This window comes from Ascaphus truei, chromosome 4, assembly GCF_040206685.1.
Source record: "Ascaphus truei isolate aAscTru1 chromosome 4, aAscTru1.hap1, whole genome shotgun sequence".
NCBI classification, from domain to species: Eukaryota; Metazoa; Chordata; class Amphibia; order Anura; family Ascaphidae; genus Ascaphus; species Ascaphus truei.
The window spans coordinates 40915116-40935707 of record NC_134486.1 but is presented as its reverse complement, the minus strand read 5'-3'; the positions used below and the strand labels follow the sequence as shown (position 1 = coordinate 40935707).

The 20592-nt window shown below is 44.5% G+C and overlaps 1 protein-coding gene across 6 annotated transcripts in view; it reads right to left on the bottom strand.

The window, feature by feature from the left end:
• The window catches only part of USH2A (usherin), a 942943-nt gene that overhangs the window by 601624 nt on the left and 320727 nt on the right, over positions 1–20592 (bottom strand). For 5 of the 6 annotated variants that reach the window (XM_075595608.1, XM_075595610.1, XM_075595609.1 and 2 more), the window contains 5 exons: positions 11669–11795; positions 11188–11289; positions 10410–10598; positions 4914–5044; positions 3886–4165 (listed from right to left, as the gene is read on the bottom strand). In XM_075595608.1, coding sequence (XP_075451723.1) covers positions 3886–4165; positions 4914–5044; positions 10410–10598; positions 11188–11289; positions 11669–11795 — 829 coding nt within the window. The remainder of the gene's footprint in view (positions 1–3885; positions 4166–4913; positions 5045–10409; positions 10599–11187; positions 11290–11668; positions 11796–20592) is intronic. The other variant, XM_075595612.1, reaches the window with a different exon arrangement.

Here is a 20592-nt window from a genome sequence, read left to right as displayed (position 1 = left end):
TGATTGTAGTTTTTTATTTTTCTGTTTATTGGTTGGCTTAATTGTTTGTAATTTGGATGGCTTGTTTTTATTTCATTTTCCGATTATTTATGCTTGTTTTTATTTCTTTTAAATGTATTTTGGTTCTTTGCTTTTAATTATTTCTACTATTTATTTTGTGTTTTGATTTTGAATGATTGGATTTTTTGTTGTGTTTTCAATTGTTTATTTCTGTTATTTTTTCGGTGTTTGCTTTTTAATTGTGGTTTATTTTTGGTCTTTTGCTTTTAATAATAGTGTTTATTTGGAGTTTTCTTTTATTTATTGTTGTTTTTTGGTGTTTTAATTTTTAATTCTGGTGTTTATTTGGTATTTGCTTTATTGATTCCTGGTAATTTGTAATGTGTTTATTTTTCTATGTAATGTGTTTTATTTTTAGCCTGTTTTTTTTTTTTAACTTCCCCATGTATTGCTATAGTGGCAAAGTATGCCCATATTACATGGGCATACTTAACACTGTGCCAATCAATGGGTAGTGGGGGTGGTGGGTTAGCCCCTTAATTAGTATAGTGATAACTAACCACTAAGGTGATTAAGGGACTAGGGACCATTAGATTGTATTTGTTATTGTATTTTTGATGCCCACAGAGGACAAGGACGGTGATGAGGATGAGGATGGCCTTCATCTTGGTAGGAGTAAGTGCAAGTTTTTTTCCAGCACAGGATTGGTACCGCAGGTCAGCGGGGACCCTCCGACACCCGCGGGGACCACCCGAGGACCCCCAGACTCCCGTGGGGGCCCTGGACACCTGCAGGGACCACCAGCAGGCCCCCATACATCCGTGGGGACCACCTGAGGACCCCCGGACTCCATGGGCCCTCCGGACACCCACAGGGACAACATAGAGGACCCAAGAACTCCCATGGGTCTCCCGGAAATCCACAGGCACCACCTGGAGGCCCCCAGACACCTGCAGGGACCACCCAATGACCCCCAGACTCCTATGGGGCCCCCATCACCCATGGGACCACCCGGAGACCCCGCCAGCCTCAGGACTGATACCAGTGTAGAAAAAGAAAAATACACGATTTTATGCATGTCTCAGCCATTAGCTGGTGAAAAAATACGGTTAGCTTTTATACTCCGATAAACTTATCACAGCTTTGTGAATACCAGTTACTGGCAAAAAAATGCCGATTTTGCTATTTTTTGCCCTATCATAAGACTTTTTCTTGTCTCTGACTGTTTAAAGGCTTAAAAAGCCATTATAGCGTGCAACTGCACTGTTATCACTGCTTTGTGAATAACAGATCAGTCAGTATCCCGCTATAAAGGCATTTATCGCCCATTAAACCAGTCATCATTGCTTAGTGAATAGGCCCCTCTGCCTCTCTCTCTCTGTCCCTGTCTTTGCTTCAATGCAAGCCTCATGCCTCCTTTCCCTGCTGAAACTGAGATGAAATTATGGTAGGCAGGCCGGTGCCTGCTTATGTGCTGCTCTTAGGCAAGCACTTATAAGGACGCAGCCCACTCCTCCAAAAAAATGTTCCGGCTATGGGGAGCCCCAGAGATACTTACCTCCACAGGGGGTGCTGATATCTCCTGCTCAGGTTTAGCTGTCCCATCACCATGGGCCAATAGGAAGCCATGACGTCATAGGTGGCTTCCTATTGGCCCATGTAACCGTGGGCTTTAAACCGGAACATGAGATATGGCACCCCCTAAGGAGGCAAGCATCTCCAAAAGCAGGAGCTCCCCATAGCTGAAATGAATGCGATTCAGCTATGGAGAGCCACTGCTTCAATCCTACATATATTTTAAAACATTTAAATTAAAAGGAAAGCAGCAGAGCTGCTACATGCTGCTCCATTATCCCTCTATCCGCCCCCTGAGACCTGCTGCCCCTATGCGGCACCTATCTCAACTAGTTGCCAGGCATTGCTTCCAAGGCTTACCCAGGCAACTTCCACTCTCCATCCGCTTTGGGTACTGCAATAGTTCAGGAATGCTATTTACCCTGTAGCATGTTCAAATAGCCTTCCACTACAAGCCTCACTTTGGTGTCCTGGCAAAAAACCTTGGATGACACCTACTATACTACGACTAGAATAGTCTGTGGAACTGAAATCGGCAGGTCCTTACATAGGCTCACTATCCCTATTCCAAGGATGGAATAAAGGATGCTGACCAATCAGTGTGCGGATGTTGTGAACGGACCAATCACTGAGAAGAGGCTCATTTGTGATGGGCCGATCCAGGACATGGGAGGTGACCATACCTCTAAAATAGTGGGCTTGATGAGGAGTGGGAAATTTAAACTGCCCATTGAGAATCATGCTTACGGGACTCAAACCCAGCAATGGTTCCCACAGTCAGTCTGATAGTTTGTGCAGAGATAGGCACCTCAGAATCTGGGCTGTTTAATGGCTCCGCTTGGAGAGGCAATGTTACTAAGACCAGAGTCAGTACTCCTCCACACTCATAATGTCTGAAGCACTTCACCTGCCCCATTCTGGTAGCAGGACCCCATCTCTTTGTGTGCTGGCTGCTTGAGTGAATTACCAACCGTGCACACAAAGACAACAGCAAAAACATATTCATACTTATCTAAATAATCAAATACATAAACCAAATCTCATTATAGCCAAGGATACCGGGGTAACCCTGAGTATCCCTTAAGACATGCAAGGGCAATGGCCGGCTTGACCTTAATTATAGTAGCTGCATTGCCCCTACTGTCACACCTCCTACAATTAGAGAGCCAGTCAGGAGGATCGTAACTAAAATGGTAAATATCTCAAGAACAGGAGGTAGGGGGCCGTAGAGCTAAATATAGCACAGTTCAGCTCCCCCTGATTCAAGTGCAGTAAGGAGAAACCAACAGTGATTTTGGGCGTATTTGCCCACAGCCTGAACTGTGCTCGCCTGCAGCTTTATTACTGAAAACAATATAGCAATTTGAAAATATGCAGAATACAATACTAACAATGCATATTAATTGCTACTGTAAATGTTTTTAAATATTTTACCAAAGTTGGATTGCATAATTATAATGACCAAACTCAAGTTAAGCATGAGCAAAAACTGATTAGCAACTCTCATTTGTGGGTGCAATTTTGGAGTAGAGAATAGTGCATAAATGTAATGGTGAGTGGTTGCATGTACTAAATTAGTTTCCAGTGTATTGTATTGTGTATTGTGATTGTAGCCAGTACAAGCACTGTCAGCCACTTAACATGATATAAGAAGAATGTACTGAGGACATTGAAGCTGCGTGTTGACAGGCTGACGTATGCACAGTTGGCTTATCTAGCTTGCTAATATATTTCTCAACAATAGATCTTGTTGTCAAAACCAGTCTTTGGTCAGATATACCCAATAGGCATTCTTCCGAGCAAGAGAACATCTTTTACCACTCTTTCACTTGTATGGGAAAATTGCAACAGGATGTGCCAGTCTTTGATATATTTGCATTTTGTCTAAATTAAAAAGCAATGAAATATCATGCTTTATGCACCATGCTGCCAATTATAGATTTAGTGAAGGCCATTATGTCTTGAAAAAGCAGACTGAGATTCCGTAACAAATTAATAATAAATAGTTGTACAGCAATTGTTGACCAACGATCTTCACTATATGAAAATTCAACTGATGATACAGTAGATAGTCAACGCAGACATATTTTTTTAAAATAATGAGTATGTTGAAATACATTTTAATTAAAATATTAAAATATTTGAATTTTAAAGATGAATTAAACAATTTATGAACTATTAATTATAGATTAGAATTATATATAGTAAAATAACATATCTCCATATTTTCTTACTCTTCATCCACTGATTCAGATGAAACTCAATTTGTAATAATTGAGATGCCAATAAATATAAAGCAGATTTCCTTACCGTGTTGTAAATCAAGGTCTGGAAACAAGTCTTGCACTTTAGCTGGGACACCGCCAATATATATAGCAGAATTCACATTTATTTCCGGTTGCGGTGCACCATATTCAACCACTTGTTCTACCAAGTTATTGAGGTGTACTGAAGATAGGGCACCTTCTTTTTTTAAAATGACTTTGTTCCATCTTCCATCACAGTAAGAGAGTCCTGCCCAAAGATTAACTTGAATAAGAGTGGATTTATTTTTAAATTTAGAGCTTAGGATCCCATTCTTCAACTGAGCCTGTAATTTGAAAAAGCATCGCTGTTTACAGAACATGTTTTACACAGCATGAGTTCATTAAAATGGAAATACAAAACCGGTTTAAATATAATCAATAATTATTTATGTTAAGTTTAATTCAATTCAGTTTAACTACTGATAATATATATTTTTTGATATAGGTTTACAAATGCTGTCTTACTTATTGTATGTAATATGCCTATATGAACTTGTAAATGATAATTTAGCTAATTGATATACACAATAAAAGATGTTGGATGTTGTTTCGGTTTGTTTCTTTAATGTTTGAGCAAATGTTTGATGCAAAACAAAGTTGGGCAATTAGATATTCACACAATTAAAATATATTTCTTATTTGTTTTTCTCTCCAGGATAAACAAACACTTACTGCATATTGAGTTTTACCAGGAGTCCTGGTACATCGCAAAGTATGATAAAACTCTCAGTGAAACCTGCAAACGTTTGTTAAAGTCTCCCAAGGATAGAGGGTGAGATTTCATCCCTAAATAAGTGATTGGAGATTTTTGTAAAAGTTTAAGATTTTCATAACTATTTCTAGCGAATGTCAAACTAAATGTTATTATTTTTTAACTATCAGGAAATGTTTCACAATCTCTCTTAAGATACTACAAATTTACATGTCAATATTTGAGAAAAAAAAATCTTATTATAGGGTATATAAGTATACAGTACTAGCATTTATCATAAATTTGCAAAGGGCATTGTAAATACTTTTTATTATACATACAGTAAGATAATCTGGCCCATCTGTGTTGTAGATAAACAGAAGTAATCCTTTAAGTTGGTCAGTTTTAAACATAAAGGAAAGTTCAAAGTCTGGCCCGCCAGGAAAAACACTTGGATAAAGTTCAAGGAAACCTGTAAATAAAAAAAAATGAAAAAAGTAGTATCAGTACTGTAGTGTCTAAATACATTGTAATACATATACTTTCAGAAGGTCATGATAAAACCTACTGTATGTTGATGCATGTCTACTGTCGTTACAGAAAGAGGATCTGTACTTCAATTACAGCACAATGTTAACATACTGTTAAGTAGATCCTCTAAATCAAGCATGTCAAACTCGCGGCCCGCGGGCCGCATGCGGCCCACAACGAGTATCTGTGCGGCCCAGCCAATGTGTCCCGGTTACGGCGGCGGTGAGAAGGATGCGGCAGCTGGTAAGTATTCTCTGTGTGAGTGAATGCTTCCAGGGGATTGGATGAAGGGCCGCATGGGTTTGAATGAAGGAGGCGGGGCTTAGAATGCCGGCCGGGATGCAGGGGATTGGTCGCAGGCAGGTCAGAGTAAACCGGGGGCGGGGCTTTCGCTTTGTGCAGAGCACACGGTGAGTGTGTCTCTGCCTTCCCGCTCCTGGCTCCTTTGCCTGCTGCGTGGTGCCCCCTGCCGGGCGGGCAGCCACAGGGACCCGGGGCAGAGGCGCTCACCCCCTTTGGCGCTCACCCCCCTTGCCGCTCACCACCCTTGTCGCTCACCCCCCTTGCCGCTCACCACCCTTGCCGCTCAACCCTTGGCGCCCCCCCCTTGCACCCTTGGTGCTCCCTTTGCCCCCGGTCTACATGGTGCGGGAGATAGGCGTGGGGGCGGGCAATGGTGGTGCGCGATCGCTGACGGGCGGTGGGTGCAGCAGGAGGCTCAAAAAGCAGGCCTTTCCTCTGTCCCCCGCCACCCCCCCCCTCCAGTCATTCATATCCGTCGCTGTACTCCACTTTGTGTTTGTGTGTGTGGGGGGGTGTGTGTGGGGGTGTGTGTGTGTGTGGGGGGGGGGGGAGGGGTGTGTGTGTGTGTGTGTGTGTGTGTGGGGTGTGTGTATGTGGGGGGGTGGGGGGGGTGTGTGGGGGGGGGGGGGTGTGTGTGTGTGTATGGGGGGGAGTGTGTGTGTATGGGGGGAGGAGTGTGTGTGCGTGTGTGTGGGGGGGGAGTGTGTGTGGCGCGGGGTGTGTGTGTGTGTATGGCGGGGTGGGGGGGTGTGTGGGGGGGAGTGTGTGTGGGGGAGGGTGTGTGTGTGGGGGGGAGTGTGTGTGTGGGGGGGAGTGTGTGTGGTGGGGGTGTGTGTGTGGGGTGGGTGTGTGTGTATGGGGGGGTGGGTGTGTGTGTATGGGTGTGTGTGTGTGTGTGTGGGGGGGTGGGTGTGTGTGTATGTGGGTGTGTGTGTGTGTGTGTGTGGGGGGGAGTGTGTGTGGGTGGGGGGGAGTGTGTGTGGGTGTGTGTGTATGTGTGTGGCGGGGTGTGTGTGTGTGGCGGGTTGGGGGGGGAGTGTGTGTGTGGGGGGAGGGAGTGTGTGTGTGGGGGGGGGAGTGTGTGTGTGGGGGGGGGGGAGTGTGTGTGTGGGGGGGGGAGTGTGTGTGTGGGGGGGGAGTGTGTGTGTGGGGGGGGTTGTGTGTGGGTGGGGAGTGTGTGTGGGGGGGAGTGTGTGTGGGGGGGAGGAGTGTGTGTGTCGTGGGGGGGGAGTGTGTTGTGGGGGGGGAGTGTGTGTTGGGGGGGAGTGTGTGTGTGTGTGGGGGGGGGAGTGTGTGTGTGTGAGGGGGGGAGTGTGTGTGTGTGGGGGGGAGTGTGTGTGTGTGGGGGGAATGTGTGTGTGTGTGGGGGGGGTAGTGTGTGTGGGGGTGTGTGCGTGGGGGGGAGTGTGTGTGTGTGGGGGGGGAGTGTGTGTGTGGGGGGGGAGTGTGTGTGGTGGGGGTGTTTGTGTGTGGGGGGATAGTGTGGGGGGGGGAAGAGAGTGTGTGTGTGGGTGGGGAGAGTGTGTGTGGGGGGGGAGTGTGTGTGTGTGTGTGTGTGTGTGTGTGTGTGTGTGTGTGTGTGTGTGTGTGTGTGTGTGTGTGTGTGTGTGTGTGTGTGTGTAGGCCAGCAGTGACTGTGTGGGTGTCTGTGTGTGGTCAGTGTCTTTGTTGGTCTGTCTGTGTGAGTGTCTGTAGGTCAGTGGCTGTGTGCATCTGTGCAGGTCAGAGAGAGAATGGGGGGGGAGAGAATGGAGGGGTGGAGAGGGAGATGGGTGGGGAGAGAGAGAAGAGGGGATTGAGCAAATGGGGGTGGGGAGGGAAGGGAGAGAGAATAGGGGGAGACAATGGGAGAGGGTGAGAGAAAATGGGGGGGAAGTAGAGAGAGAATGAGGGACAGGGCCGCCAACAGGCCCGGTGAGTCAGGCAATCTCTCTCTCTCTCTCTCTCTCTCTCTCTCTCTCTCTCTCTCCCTCTCTCCCTCTCTCCCTCTCTCCCTCTCTCCCTCTCCCACCCTCTCTCTCTCTCTCCCACCCTCTCTCTCTCTCTCCCACCCTCTCTCTCTCTCTCCCACCCTCTCTCTCTCTCCCACCCTCTCTCTCTCTCTCCCACCCTCTCTCTCTCTCTCCCACCCTCTCTCTCTCTCTCCCACTCTCTCCCACTCTCTCACTCTCTCCCACCCTCTCCCACCCTCTCACCCATCTTTTCTCTCTCTTCCACCCTCTCCCACCCTCTCACCCTCTCCCACCCTCTCACCCTCTCCCACCCTCTCCCACCCTCTCACCCTCTCCCACCCTCTCCCACCCTCTCACCCTCTCCCACCCTGTTTCCCATCCTCTCTCACCCTCTCTCTCCCATCCTCTCTCTTCCACCCTCTCTCTCTCACCCTCTCTCTCCCATCCTCTCTCTCCCATCCTCTCTCTCCCATCCTCTCTCTCCCATCCTCTCTCTCCCATCCTCTCTCTCCCATCCTCTCTCTCCCATCCTCTCTCTCCCATCCTCTCTCTTTTCCACCCTCTCTCTCTTCCACCCTCTCTCTCCCATCCTCTCTTTCTTCCACCCTCTCTCTCCCACCCTCTCTCTCCCACCCCTCTCTGTCTGTCACCCTCACCCACTCTCTCTGTTTTATCTTAACTGCACTATACCTACACCGAAATAACCTATTCTGCTTTCTTCCAGATCTGACTCTCAAGTTTCACACGGGAGACCTCGGAAGACAGGTAGAGAACACCTCCCCTCAGTATAGTACCTTGAGGGACTGCGGATCAGGTAAGATCCCAGGCGGGATTGCTGCTTTGGAAATTGTTAAGAGGGGGCATCCTGACACTGGTTAATGGGTTCAGAAGTCATTCACGTATGGCTTTTTTTTTTTTTTGGTTCGGTTAGTGTGGTAAACACACACACATACTGTACTTTTCAAAATAAACCTACGTTTCTATGAAAATTTAAAGTTTTGTTTTTTTGCGGCCCACATAAACTTAAACCTTGTTTATTTGGCCCGTGTTAGCCTTTGAGTTTGACATGCCTGCTCTAAATGAATACAAGCTGGACTTTAATACAAAAAGAATAGTGAGTTGGTAAAGGACTTAAATAAAGAAACCAAACATTTGCAATTGTAGGATTAAGGACCAGGTAACCGAGGAGAGAATGTGAATCCCTGGTTGTATCGAAAGAGTAGATGAATAATCCGATTGTGAATGTGTGCTACTAATTGTTTCATGTTAGCAGTTACAATCTGCAACAAACCTTGGAAAACATGATGTTGATAAGTATATATTTAAACTGATTGTGGTCTGCATTTTTATTTTAATCAACCACTGTATTCTGTCTAAATTGGTGTGCAGCTCTGAACAATCTCCACATTTCAGATCAATTGTTACCAAATGATCTGCTCTAAGAAACATGGATATTTGACCTAATGACATCAATTGATATTCATAATTGCTGCAACACATTAGAAGCTTCAAGCCTGTGCTAAAGTACAGTACATCACACATCCCTTATAGCCTTCTTTAGTTCCACCTTGGGCATCAGAACATGCATTATAAAGGAGTATGTTTGTTAAAAAACATGCATTGTCATTATCTTATGTATGTACTTTGTTTCTCAAAGTAAACCTTTGAACCTTTAGAGTTGAGATTTACAGTATTTCTCATAGAGCTTCCAGAAGAAGGAACTGTTTAATTTGGATAAGGTGAGATACTCTATGGCATTGTGCAACACAGATTCTGAGAATCTTTTTACATCAAAATTTCATCTGAGAATTACATTTAGAGATTTTCACTTGTCCTGGCCCCCTGGGGTTCTGGCTTTGCTAGTCTTGAGAACAAACAGGATTTCACAGTGTATACAATACAATTGACTACTGTGAGAGGAAAGGTGGTGGAGTTGTGGATGGGAGATACAAAAAGCCCTGCATTTGCAAATTATACCTATTCCTACTACGGGTTAAAGGCCCAGGGAAGGTTTTCCAAATGAAGCCAGGTGAAGATCGCCTGGTCTTGATTAACAGAGTTTAAAAAGGCCAGGCTGGATCGGTTCTCCCCTCTCCCCTTATTCCAGCTAGGAGAGTTGGATGCTACAGACAGGCACTGGACTGCAACAAGTTTGGTTTGTGATATCTCTGTTTTATTGTTTGGTAAGTGAGAAAGCCACCCAAAGATAGCTAGAGAATTGCTGTCTAGTTACTGCTCAGATAGAGCTAGGATGTATTTTGATTCTTTTTGTTTGTCTTGATTTTGTCTGCTAGAGTGACAAAGAAAATAATGCACTTAACCCAGAGCTGGATGGTCCTGTGACTGTGCTTTACCCTAAAAGACAATGGGTTTTAACATTCCCAGACAAGAACCCTTCAGCCAAAAATGGTATTTTGTCACACTACATCCAAGTTGTGCAAAAAGTGAGTTCACAAAGTAATGAATATTATCTACCACTAAATGCATTAAGAAGACAAAGTGCTGAATAAGCGCACATTTATATTATAGGGAACATTTATGAAAATGCCACATCAATCATTCGATTACATGAGGCTACAAGCAAGATAAGGATCAATAGGGGAGTTCAACGTGTGAAGAATTGTTCAAGAGATGCCCTGTATTAGAAGTAAAATAGAATCAAAATCAACAGTGAATATTGAGTCACCTACAATTTCTAGACAATATTATTATTATTTTCCACAAATCAGCAACAAAACAGAGAACTCACCAAAGCAAGTTAGAAGGTGGACCTCCATAAAAATCTCAGGAGGACCAAAGTTCAACAAATGTCTCAACTTTACAAAGATTGAAATAAATGGAATAGAACTAGAAGAAATTAAAAACGCGGTCTACTTTGGCTAGCAGGTATCAGAGAATTGGAACCATTTGACTGGGGTCGTACACTACCAGTACGTACACAACTCTGAACCATGGAAGTTCCAGGGACCTTGGTTTTGTTCACCAAAACTCAATCATCTCTAATTATAATTGAATCACAGTTATTAATGAAACAATCATATGCTGTATTACCAAAGCCAAGAAAATATGCTCCTTCGCCAACAGCATCAGGACATCCTTCCCATTTGTCGTAAACATTAATTTTTTCATCAGCGTGATACCATTCCAGGGCTTCCCATATTTCTTGAGGATTATCACTCTGCTGTATGGAAATATCCCTAAGACATCCAACAAAACTATTTTGGCTTATTTGTGCATCACCTGTTCAGAAACAAAATAGTAATGATTCCAGACACAATATCAGACAATTAGTCTGAAACAACGTAACACATTCTTAAGACAATATTAAATCTAAGATGGGTTTTTCAAAAAGGGACCCACTTATATATATCATCACACTGTGGCTTCTGTGAGCAATTCCTGCTATGAGCAATTCCTAATGTCAATAGAGAAGAAACTTGGGAAATAAATGTTGGTCCTAGCTGCAGGTTTACACTCCACTTTCTCTATAATCCTGTTAGTACAGAGCAGGAGTGAGGACAACCAGTTCCATGTACCTAAAGTTGAGGAATGTGAACTGATTTATGAAACATACAGTAGCACAGAATGTACACTGACAGACTTCTTCTCCTAGCTGTGTTGTTTGGTACAGGTTAGATCACAGTTGGAAAATAAAAAAATATAACAGTAATATACATTTCTATAGATAACCAAAAAAACAGTAAGCTGACCACAGACAGAAAACATTGTTAAAGTTCCAAGTGTCACTCATTATTCACCTGCAATAATATACTGTTTATTATAGACTTTACACTATCAGGTGTTTTATATTCATTTTATTATCACTTACCTGTGTCTTTTCTTTTGATAACAAATTCATTTGGAAATCCTCCAACAAAAACGCCAGTGTTTTCTCCAATGATTGTACCACCACTTGTAGCTAGAGAAGAACCTGTACGCCGAGAGTTTTAATATATACATCAGTCCCCCAGTGGTACCATTCTCTTCCAAGAGAACATACAGATTTAGCGGCCCTTATTGTACCCACTGATGCGTTAGCAGATGACATATAACACAACTCCCCCCACCCCAATTACTGTTGCCGCGCATTATATGTTCTTTTGCAAGCCCAAAGCATACAGAAATCAAACATATGTAAAAAAAAAAAAAAAAAAACACGTATGGTAATGTTTACAAAATATGTAATTTGTGCTATCCGTGTAATAATTTAGTGACTAAAATGTCTTCATTAAAGAATCTTCAAACGGTTTTATTTGAAAATAAAAGAAAAAATATATCAGTTTAATAACTTTTCAGTTATTATTTTTTACCTGTGTATTGTCCATCCACAATAATTTTTCCAGTGGCCTGATTTCTCGTAGCTATTATTTGATGCCAGTTGTTATCATTATATTGTCTTCCTCCATCATTAGAAGGACTAACTGCCACTGCTGATCCCTTTGCAAAAAAAGAAGAAGAAATATATTATACACTGTCCATAACAGACCATGGGGCAGATTCATCAAGTGCTGGTACGGATTAGCGCGCCCTATAAGGCGTTAACTCCTGCAGACTTGAATGTGCGTTAACGCTGGATCAGGTGTACGAGCCCATACCCTCCTTAAGTCTCCATTACTTAAATGAGTGGGGAACTGAACAATGCACACCAATAAATCAATTCATCTGCAAGAGCAAAAAAAAAAAAATGTGTTTTTTTCAAACAAAGCAATAATACAAAACAGAAATGCAAAAATCTTACAAATCAAAAAAAAAAAACGTTAGACGTAAGGGAGACAAGCTGACTGAGACCCCCAATATTTCAGGCACAAAGTCAAGGGGAAGTCTGGGTCAATTACCTGAATGGGCCTTACGGAGTCTTGCAGCACAGGAAAGTGTCTCATGGGATAACAGTGCTTTGTAATGCAAGCATTTCTGTGACAATAATTGGCAATGTTCTTTAAACATAATTCTAGACAACTTTTAGAGTACCGTAATTTCCGGACTATTGAGCGCACCTGAATATAAGCCGCACCCACTGAATTTAAAAAAAATTATTATTTTGAACATAAATAAGCCGCACACGTCTATAAGCCGCAGGTGCCTACTCCCCCTGCACCTCACATCAACACCCCCTGCACCTCACATCAACTCCCCCTGCACCTCACATCAACCCCCCCTGCACCTCCCATCACTCTCCCCCTGCACCTCACATCAACACCCCCTGCACCTCCCATCACTCTCCCTGCACCGCACATCAACCCCCCCTGCACCTCCCATCACTCTCCCCCTGCACCTCACATCAACACCCCCTGCACCTCACATCAACTCCCCCTGCACCTCACATCAACCACCCTGCACCTCCCATTACTCTCCCCCTGCACCTCCCATCACTCTCCCCCTGCACCTCCCATCACTCTCCCCCTGCACCTCACATCAACTCCCCCTGCACCGCACATTAACCCCCCAGCACCTCACAATAACCCCCAGCACATCACATCAGCCCCCCCCGCACCACACATCAACCCCCCCTGCACCTCACATTAACCCCCCAGTACCTCACATTAACCAGTAAATACCTCTGCAGTCCAAGCAGTAAATACCTCTGCAGTCCAAGCAGTAAATACCTCTGCCGTCCAAGCAGTAAATACCTCTGCCGTCCAAGCAGGAGTGCACTCATGCTCTAGCAAGCAGCAGGCAGGAAGTGCCTCAATGCTAGAGCGCGCTGCTACCCTGCGAGGGGGAGAGCGGGCTCGCGGGGGATGGTTACAGCGAGCTCGCGGGGGGGCACGGGAGAGTGGACTCGGGAGGGGGGGGAGAGCAGAAAGCCACCGCGGGCCGCACAGTGAGTACAGGTGGGCCGCATGCAGCCCGCGGGCCGCGTATTGTGCAGGCCTGGTCTAATGAAAGCTTCATGCCGCCAAAAAACTGAGCACATCACAGAATGTGTTTTTTGGAAAAAAAAAATTTGAAAGGGGGAAAAATCCAAATATTAGCCGCGTCATTGTTTAAGCCGCGAGGTTCAAAGCGTGGGGAAAAAGTTGCGGCTTATAGTCCGGAATTTATGGTAATATAGAGACACACACTGATCTCAGTGTAGAATATTTTTATGAGGTCTTTTCATTATACAGTAAAAAAAGAACAGTGAGAATATTAGTAGAAAAAGTCTTTAATAAGAATTATTTAAACAAAAATGTAGTAACTTAAAAAAAAATCAGTACACTTTTCAGATGAAAAGAGAAATTCTGTTTTTAACTCTAAACCTAACATTCACAGTTAGGAATGACTTAAGGTGTAGTCGCACTTAACGGAATGAATGACTGTGATATCTTTAACAGTTTAAAACTAGACGATTGGTGCCTTAAAAGTTTATTCTGGAGATGCTGTATTGCATTTATCTGTGTGTTATATGTCCTTTCACACGTTCCCTTCCTTACCAAGTCCTTCGGCAGGGAGGCACCTCCCTATATAAATGTATCTAGGATAATATGTCAAAGTTGTACTTGTTTCTCAGCGTGTACAGCTCTTAAGATGCTTCTCAGTACCTGTGTGTTACAGGAAGAAAAAGCAGAGAGAGGCCTCAAACATATAAAGCACCTAAAGGTACTTTAATCTTATTTTATTTACAATAAATGTATACAAAAATTGTACCAGGAAAAATATTTTGAGAGTTACAGATGCATCCACCAGTTTTAGAACACTTACCTGGGAAATTCTGGGGCAGTCTCCCAGTAAATGCCTCAACATTTCTGTGAGATTCTTAATGGCCCATCGGATAAACACAGCATGGTTCCCTGCAGTCCCTTTCAGTTTGAATGGGACCCCCCGCAGTGATCACATGGTAGGAGATGTCCCCGGATTCCTCCGCAGGCAGGTCTGGCGGCGATGTCACCTGGGGTCGCAGAACTCCTTGAATGTTCACATCTCCACATCTCGGGGATGGACGCAACTTGGCTGGAATTCCTCTCCGGACAGCAGGTAAGAGGTGGGCTCTTCTCCACAGGTTCCGCCCACTTGTAGTCATCTGGAGCAGCCACGGGTGGGACACCTCCGCCAGGACACGATGCTGGGGCGAGTCTATCACCCGGGCGACAATGCGTATGGAGCAACCTTGCTCCACGGTCACCTGGGGACTCACACCCAACACCCTTAGGGCAGTCAACTCACCCTCTGCAGCGTCGATAGGTACTCATCCCAAGCCAGGGACTGTTGGTACCATCTTCTTAGACTGGACCGGCAGTTGGAGGGCACATGGGCCCACAGCAGGGTCCGCAGTAGTTTATAGAGTCATAGGTGGCACCGGACCACTTGGGCATCCGGCCACCGTGGCAGCAGGGAAGACAAACAAGACCGCACCAGTCAGGGTAACGGCTCTTGAAGGAGGCACACATCCCTCCGAGGGCCCTGGGCTTGCAGGCCGCAGATAAAAGGTGCCACAGTGCAGGCACCGCGCGTCGAGGCCGACAGGGCCACCAGGCAGATGACAGTGCATGCATATGCATCGCAGATGGACTTGGCCCCCGATCCTCACCATCAGGTAGCCACCTGGGAGAGAATAACTGAAGACTTCCAACTCAGGCAGCTCGTTAGCAGCAGCCATCTTGAGGTAGATTGGTGGAAATACTGAAGGGTATTCCTTTCTCTTGCTAGGCTCAGTAGCTAGGCAGCAGTTTGTATCATTTGGCACCATCCAGTGCATTTTATTCACATTGACTTTCATTTTATATAATTGTTTATTGTCTTATTTTTGTCCAATATTTTCATATAAAGGTGTTCTCATACCATTACCCAATTCTTTGCGCTTCCTCTTATTTTTCTTTGTAGATTTCCTTTCCCCAAGGACTGGGGTTCCTTATTTTGGAAGCTGCAATCATTGTGTTTATGGTTTGAACACACATTATATTTAGATATATTCACATCTTGAGTATTTTATATGCTACATTTTTGGTGCCAGACCCTTTTGAGTATGCTCCGGATTGGTTCATGTCACATTATTTTTAACCTAATTTAGGTATTCAAGTTATTCTTTTGTTCAATTGATAGATTTTATTGCTTATTTTTATCTTTAGCATTAGGTTGTCTACTGCTACATATTGCAGCCCTTTTTAGGTTTTATTTCATTATTTAGGCATCTTTTATTATTGCTTTTTTAGACACCTTCAGATTTTGATTTTCTTGGCGCACTTATTTTCTTTTTGTTTTTTTTCAGATATCTTTAGGCTTCCTCAGACCCCAGGGTGACTAGAACAAAGGCAATAGTCCTCGGTTTTAAAACAGTTTGTCCTTTCGGTTAGCATAGCCTGCAGCTCCCTGGAGGGGAATGTGGTCCCTGGTTAGGGAATGCCGGGGTCCCCTGGACACTACAGCTAGCCTCTCTTTTCACTGGTACTCCTGTTAGCATACTTTAGGAACATCTAGGCCTTCTTTGCAAGGTAACTCTCCCCCTGGCCACCCCTAGATTCCCTCCTGACTGAGTCTCACTTCTCTGAGAGCTCGCCCTGTATGGCATCTGCTCTGTTAAGCATTAAAAGCGTAGGTTCTTTCTCTGGTTCTTCTCATGGTGCTTAGCGCCTCCAGCAGTAGTGGGCTCCAGGATGTTCGGAGGTCAGCCCCCACTATTGCATTCTTTCCCCTTCAGCCCAAGGACTGATACTCGGACTGAGGTATATTAGAACAGGATCTTTATTTGCTTGCACTCACTGCAGTTCTTCCTCACAGCAGTGCATGGTCTCAGAGGTTCCATTCCTCTGGTTGGTGCTTTGCCCTGATAGTATAGGCCCTTTGGCTGAATCTGATGTTCCCCCAGTTCAGAGGCTGGGGGTGAGCATGCTCATCCTGCCATAGGAGAGACTCACAGCCCTCTGCTTCCACTCTCCTTCAGAGCAGGAACAGGACTGACTCTAAATTTGGACTTCCTCTAATTAGGAAGAGAAAGGGGCGGGCTCATGGTCTATACCTATGCTTGATAGGCTTACACAGGCCATGAGTCACCACCTTACTCCTGTCCATCAGAGAAGAGCATGGATGTGGTGACAAACCCACAAGATTAATCCCTTACAGCTAGCAGGACTTACATAACAGGGGGAAAGACAGGTAGAAAGAGACATAAGCACTACATTTGTGTACTTAATCAATAATGAAATGAAAACACAGTCTAAATTAAAACTTTCTATATCATCAGGCTTATGGACGCCTATAAATGCAGAGAACTACAAATCCTCTGATGTAACAAATCTATCAGAGATAGGAAAAACCTAGAAATTCTTAAGCCACTAGATAAGACTAAAATTACAAACGGAATACACATATAGACTAAGAAGCATCTTTTGAAATACATTTTTCTTGTCTTCAGTCCTATTTAAACATTTTCATATTTCACAAACATGGATTTCATTATTGTAATTTAATAATTAAAAAACAGAACTGGTGTCATGCCCAATTAATGTGCCCTGGTAGCATGCCCATTAGTTTTTCCATTAGTGAATTCAACAATACTAATGGGATTACTAGCATGGGATGCTAATTGGGCGTGACATAAGAAACTGGCTTACTTCTTGGCATACCCTTGCTAATGATGAAATTAATGAGCATTTTATTAAATGCTGTCTCATCAAAGTGTTATTAGTTAGCGTTACCATTGCTACAAACGATGCAGCATTCTAAATACTGTATCAGGTACATGAAAAAGTGATTCTTCACTTTCAGTTTGATAGTCATTTCTGCAATTCAATTTATGAGTCAAACTTATGCTCAATCGATTTCCAATCACTTGTAGTAAATATAGCATGTGTAGAATTTATTTCAGAAAATAATAAGTCATGTTTCTGGTCACTCAATGTTATATCTTTCTGATAGGTAGATACTCAAAGCTCCGTTAAATCTGGCCTACTAACGTGATGTTACCTAATTATTTAACGGACATCTTCATTCACAATAAAAAAATACATAAATTAACCCTTTGGAGGCCATAGTGTCCATGAAGGCCTTCATGTCCATTAAGGTAACTAAGGGGTTAATTCCAGCACCCTAACAACCCTACTACCCATTGTATCTCATAGCAGAAAAACTGCTATGGTATACATGGGGTTAACCCGCTCCCCGTAAACTCCCAGGCAGCCTAACCTCCCTCCCAAGGGCATCTACCCCTATAATCCACCTCCCTACCTTAAACCCCCAACAAAACAACCCCCTCCTACAGTAATGAGCAATAGGGGTCTAGTGTGGCTAATAGGGCTTTTGGTAATTGAAAAAAAAATACATTATAAATAAATACAATTTAAAAAAATCATATAAACACTATAATTTGAATCCATTGATTGTCAGTGGCTACACAGGCCCTCAATGGGGGCCTAGATAGCCACATTGGCAATCAATGGAGAACCTAAATAAGCACATGTATTACTTACCCTAGCTTGAATGAAGACCATGCTCCTCATCCCCAAGTGCACCAAGATAACCAAAAAAGGGCAATGCCCAACCAAAAAAAAACAATCTATGCCCGATGGCACAAAAAATAAACAAAACGGGAATGCATGGAAATGAAATCCAGGCCCAATGGACTTTTCTCTATTCGGTGCCATCCTGAGTGGATGGCTGTTGATCCTCAACTTGCCATAAAGCCCTGGATTCTACATTGATAGAAAAGCAGTCTCCAGTGAGTATTTCTTCTTTTCTTCCTTTCCTTATATATGTCTTCTTTCTTCAGGCACGATGTTGCCCCTTGGTCTTCTTTCGGTCTTATTTGTATTGGCCATAGGGCTAGAATTTTTTTTTTTATGCTTGGCCATTGGCACTTTATTGTTTTATTATCTGGGTGCCCCTTAGGATCAGGAGCGTGGCCTTTATCCAGGCTGGGGTAACTAATACATTTATTTATTTAGGGTCTCCGTTGATTGCCAATGTGGCTCTCTAGGTGTCAAGGGTTGATCTATGGCTGGAGTGGATTCCAGTGGCAGAAACAGCAGGGAGCGTGGTCGGGGGTCACAAGCAGAGGTCGGAGGCAGGCGGCAGATAGCATGGTTGGGGTCACATGCAGAGGTCGGATGCAGGTGCAGATAGCGTGGTCGGGGTCACAAGCGAAGGTCAGCAACGAGGAGACAGGAACAGGACTTGGGAACGGGACTGGGACTAGGTGACAAGACTGGGACTAGGGGACAGGACTGGGACTAGGGGGACAAGACTGGGACTGAGGACCAGGGCAACAGCAGCAAAAGCAGCAGAGAATACAGGAACCTAGCAGATGCTGGAGGAACCCGTATAAACAGGCAAGGGATGAACAGGAAAGGGAGTTTTATACACGTCTGGCTGGAGGCATGGGACAGGTGCAAAGGTGTCAGGTTTCAGAGTCTGGAAGCAAGAGCAGCAGCAGTCCTGGTGGATGCTAATGGGTACAGCAGGATAAAACCGAACATTACGTCCCCCTCCCATGAGCGTTCTCCGGATGATCTTTCCTGGGCTTTTCTGGATATCTCTGGTGGAAAGCCCAGACCAGTCGTGGGCATGTACGAAACTTGTTGGTTCCCAGGATCTCTCCTCTGGGCCATAGCCCCCCTAGTGTACCAGGTACTGGAGTCTCCCTCGGTGTAACCTGGAGTCCAAAATTCTTTGACAGGGTCAGGAGGAGGAAGGCTCCATCCAGGAAATGGATTATCCCGGAATGGATTCAGCAGGGATTGTGAAAAAACAAATATATTTTAATGGTCTCTGGGAGTTCTAATCTAAAGAACACTGGATTATTCAGTGCAGAAATGCGAAATGGCCCAAATGAATTTTTGTCCTAATTTAATGGTTGGAACCATTAATCGTAAATTTCTCGTTGAAAGCCAGACCTTATCCCTAACGTGAAACTCTGGGGAGGGTCTGCAGTGTTGGTTTGCTGCTTTTTTGTACTGTACTTGAGCCTCACGAAATGTCTCTTTGAGGTTCTCCTGGATGTTTCACAGAATCTCACATTTCTCCGTAATTGCCGAAATGGGACCAGAAGATGGAAAACGAGGAATGAAGGTAAGATGAAATCCAAATTTTTAGAAGAATGGACTCTTATGTGTTGAAGAATTACGGATGTGAAACGGGTAAACAGCAAGTTAACCCACCAGGCGCTCAGAAAGCATGGCTGCAGCTGTGAACTGGTGCTTGAATAACAGTTAATGTTGGTAACGAACGCCACAGTCCCCCAGTGTAATCTTCACAAATGTAAATCTCTGCAACTGGCTAACCATAAGCACAATAAAGTTAGAGAAAACATAGAAGTAGATAACTTACAGCTGGGGGATGTAGAGAAGTGGCTGGTCTATCCTCCGGTATGGAAATGCTGCATGTCCCTCTGCTAGCAATGTGTCTTGACGACTTGATCCTCTCAGCCCGCCAGCAATTTCTTCTGCCGCCAACCCCGAAACGCGTCAAGAGGATCCGTTTGCACTTTGTCTCATTAAAGTTTTTTATGAATCACTGATCAGCCTTCTCTGAAGTTCTTGCTCCACGGCTGTGCGGCATCTACACCTCCCCTGGGAGGATTTCCAGTGTTGAAGAATTATTTGATTTGTTGTATGAAAACTCTGCGAGAGGTAGAAAGTCAATCCAGTCAGCCTGGATATGGCAAACAAAACAGCGTAAGTATTGTTCTAATGTCTGGTAAGTCCTTTCTGTCTGACCATTCGATGGAGGATGATAGCCAGACGATAAATTGAAACGGATTCCTAGAGAGGAACAGAAAGTTTTCCAAAATCTTGAAGTGAACTGCACCCCTCTATAAGATATGATCTCATCTGGAGACCTGTGAAGTCGTAATACCTCTTTGAAGATCAACTTGGCTGTGCAGCAATGAAGTAAGCCATTTTTGTAAGTTAATCCAGGGGTTAGCAAACTTTTTATGCCGAGCCCCCCTTTTTATCCATGAAATTTCTCGCCCCCACCCCCCGCGCATATAGTGCGGCCGCGCATATAGTGCCCGCGACGGCGATGCTAGCAAAAGTTGTATTTCGCTTTGCGGCGGCGGCGTGGGCGACCAGGCCATTGATTGGTTCAGGGGCTGTCACATGAGGCGACAGCCCCTGAAAAATCAAATATTGCCGGCTTAAAAAAATCGCGTCGCCACGTCACGTTTACTATAAACGCACGCGGCGGCGACAATGCATTTGTTTTCGGGCGACGTCGCTTCGCTGGCACTATAAGCGCAGCCTAAATACTTACATACTTCAACAGCTCGCTCTTGCAAAATTAGGCTGCGTCCACGCTGCCGCTGAGAGCGGTGACATCACCA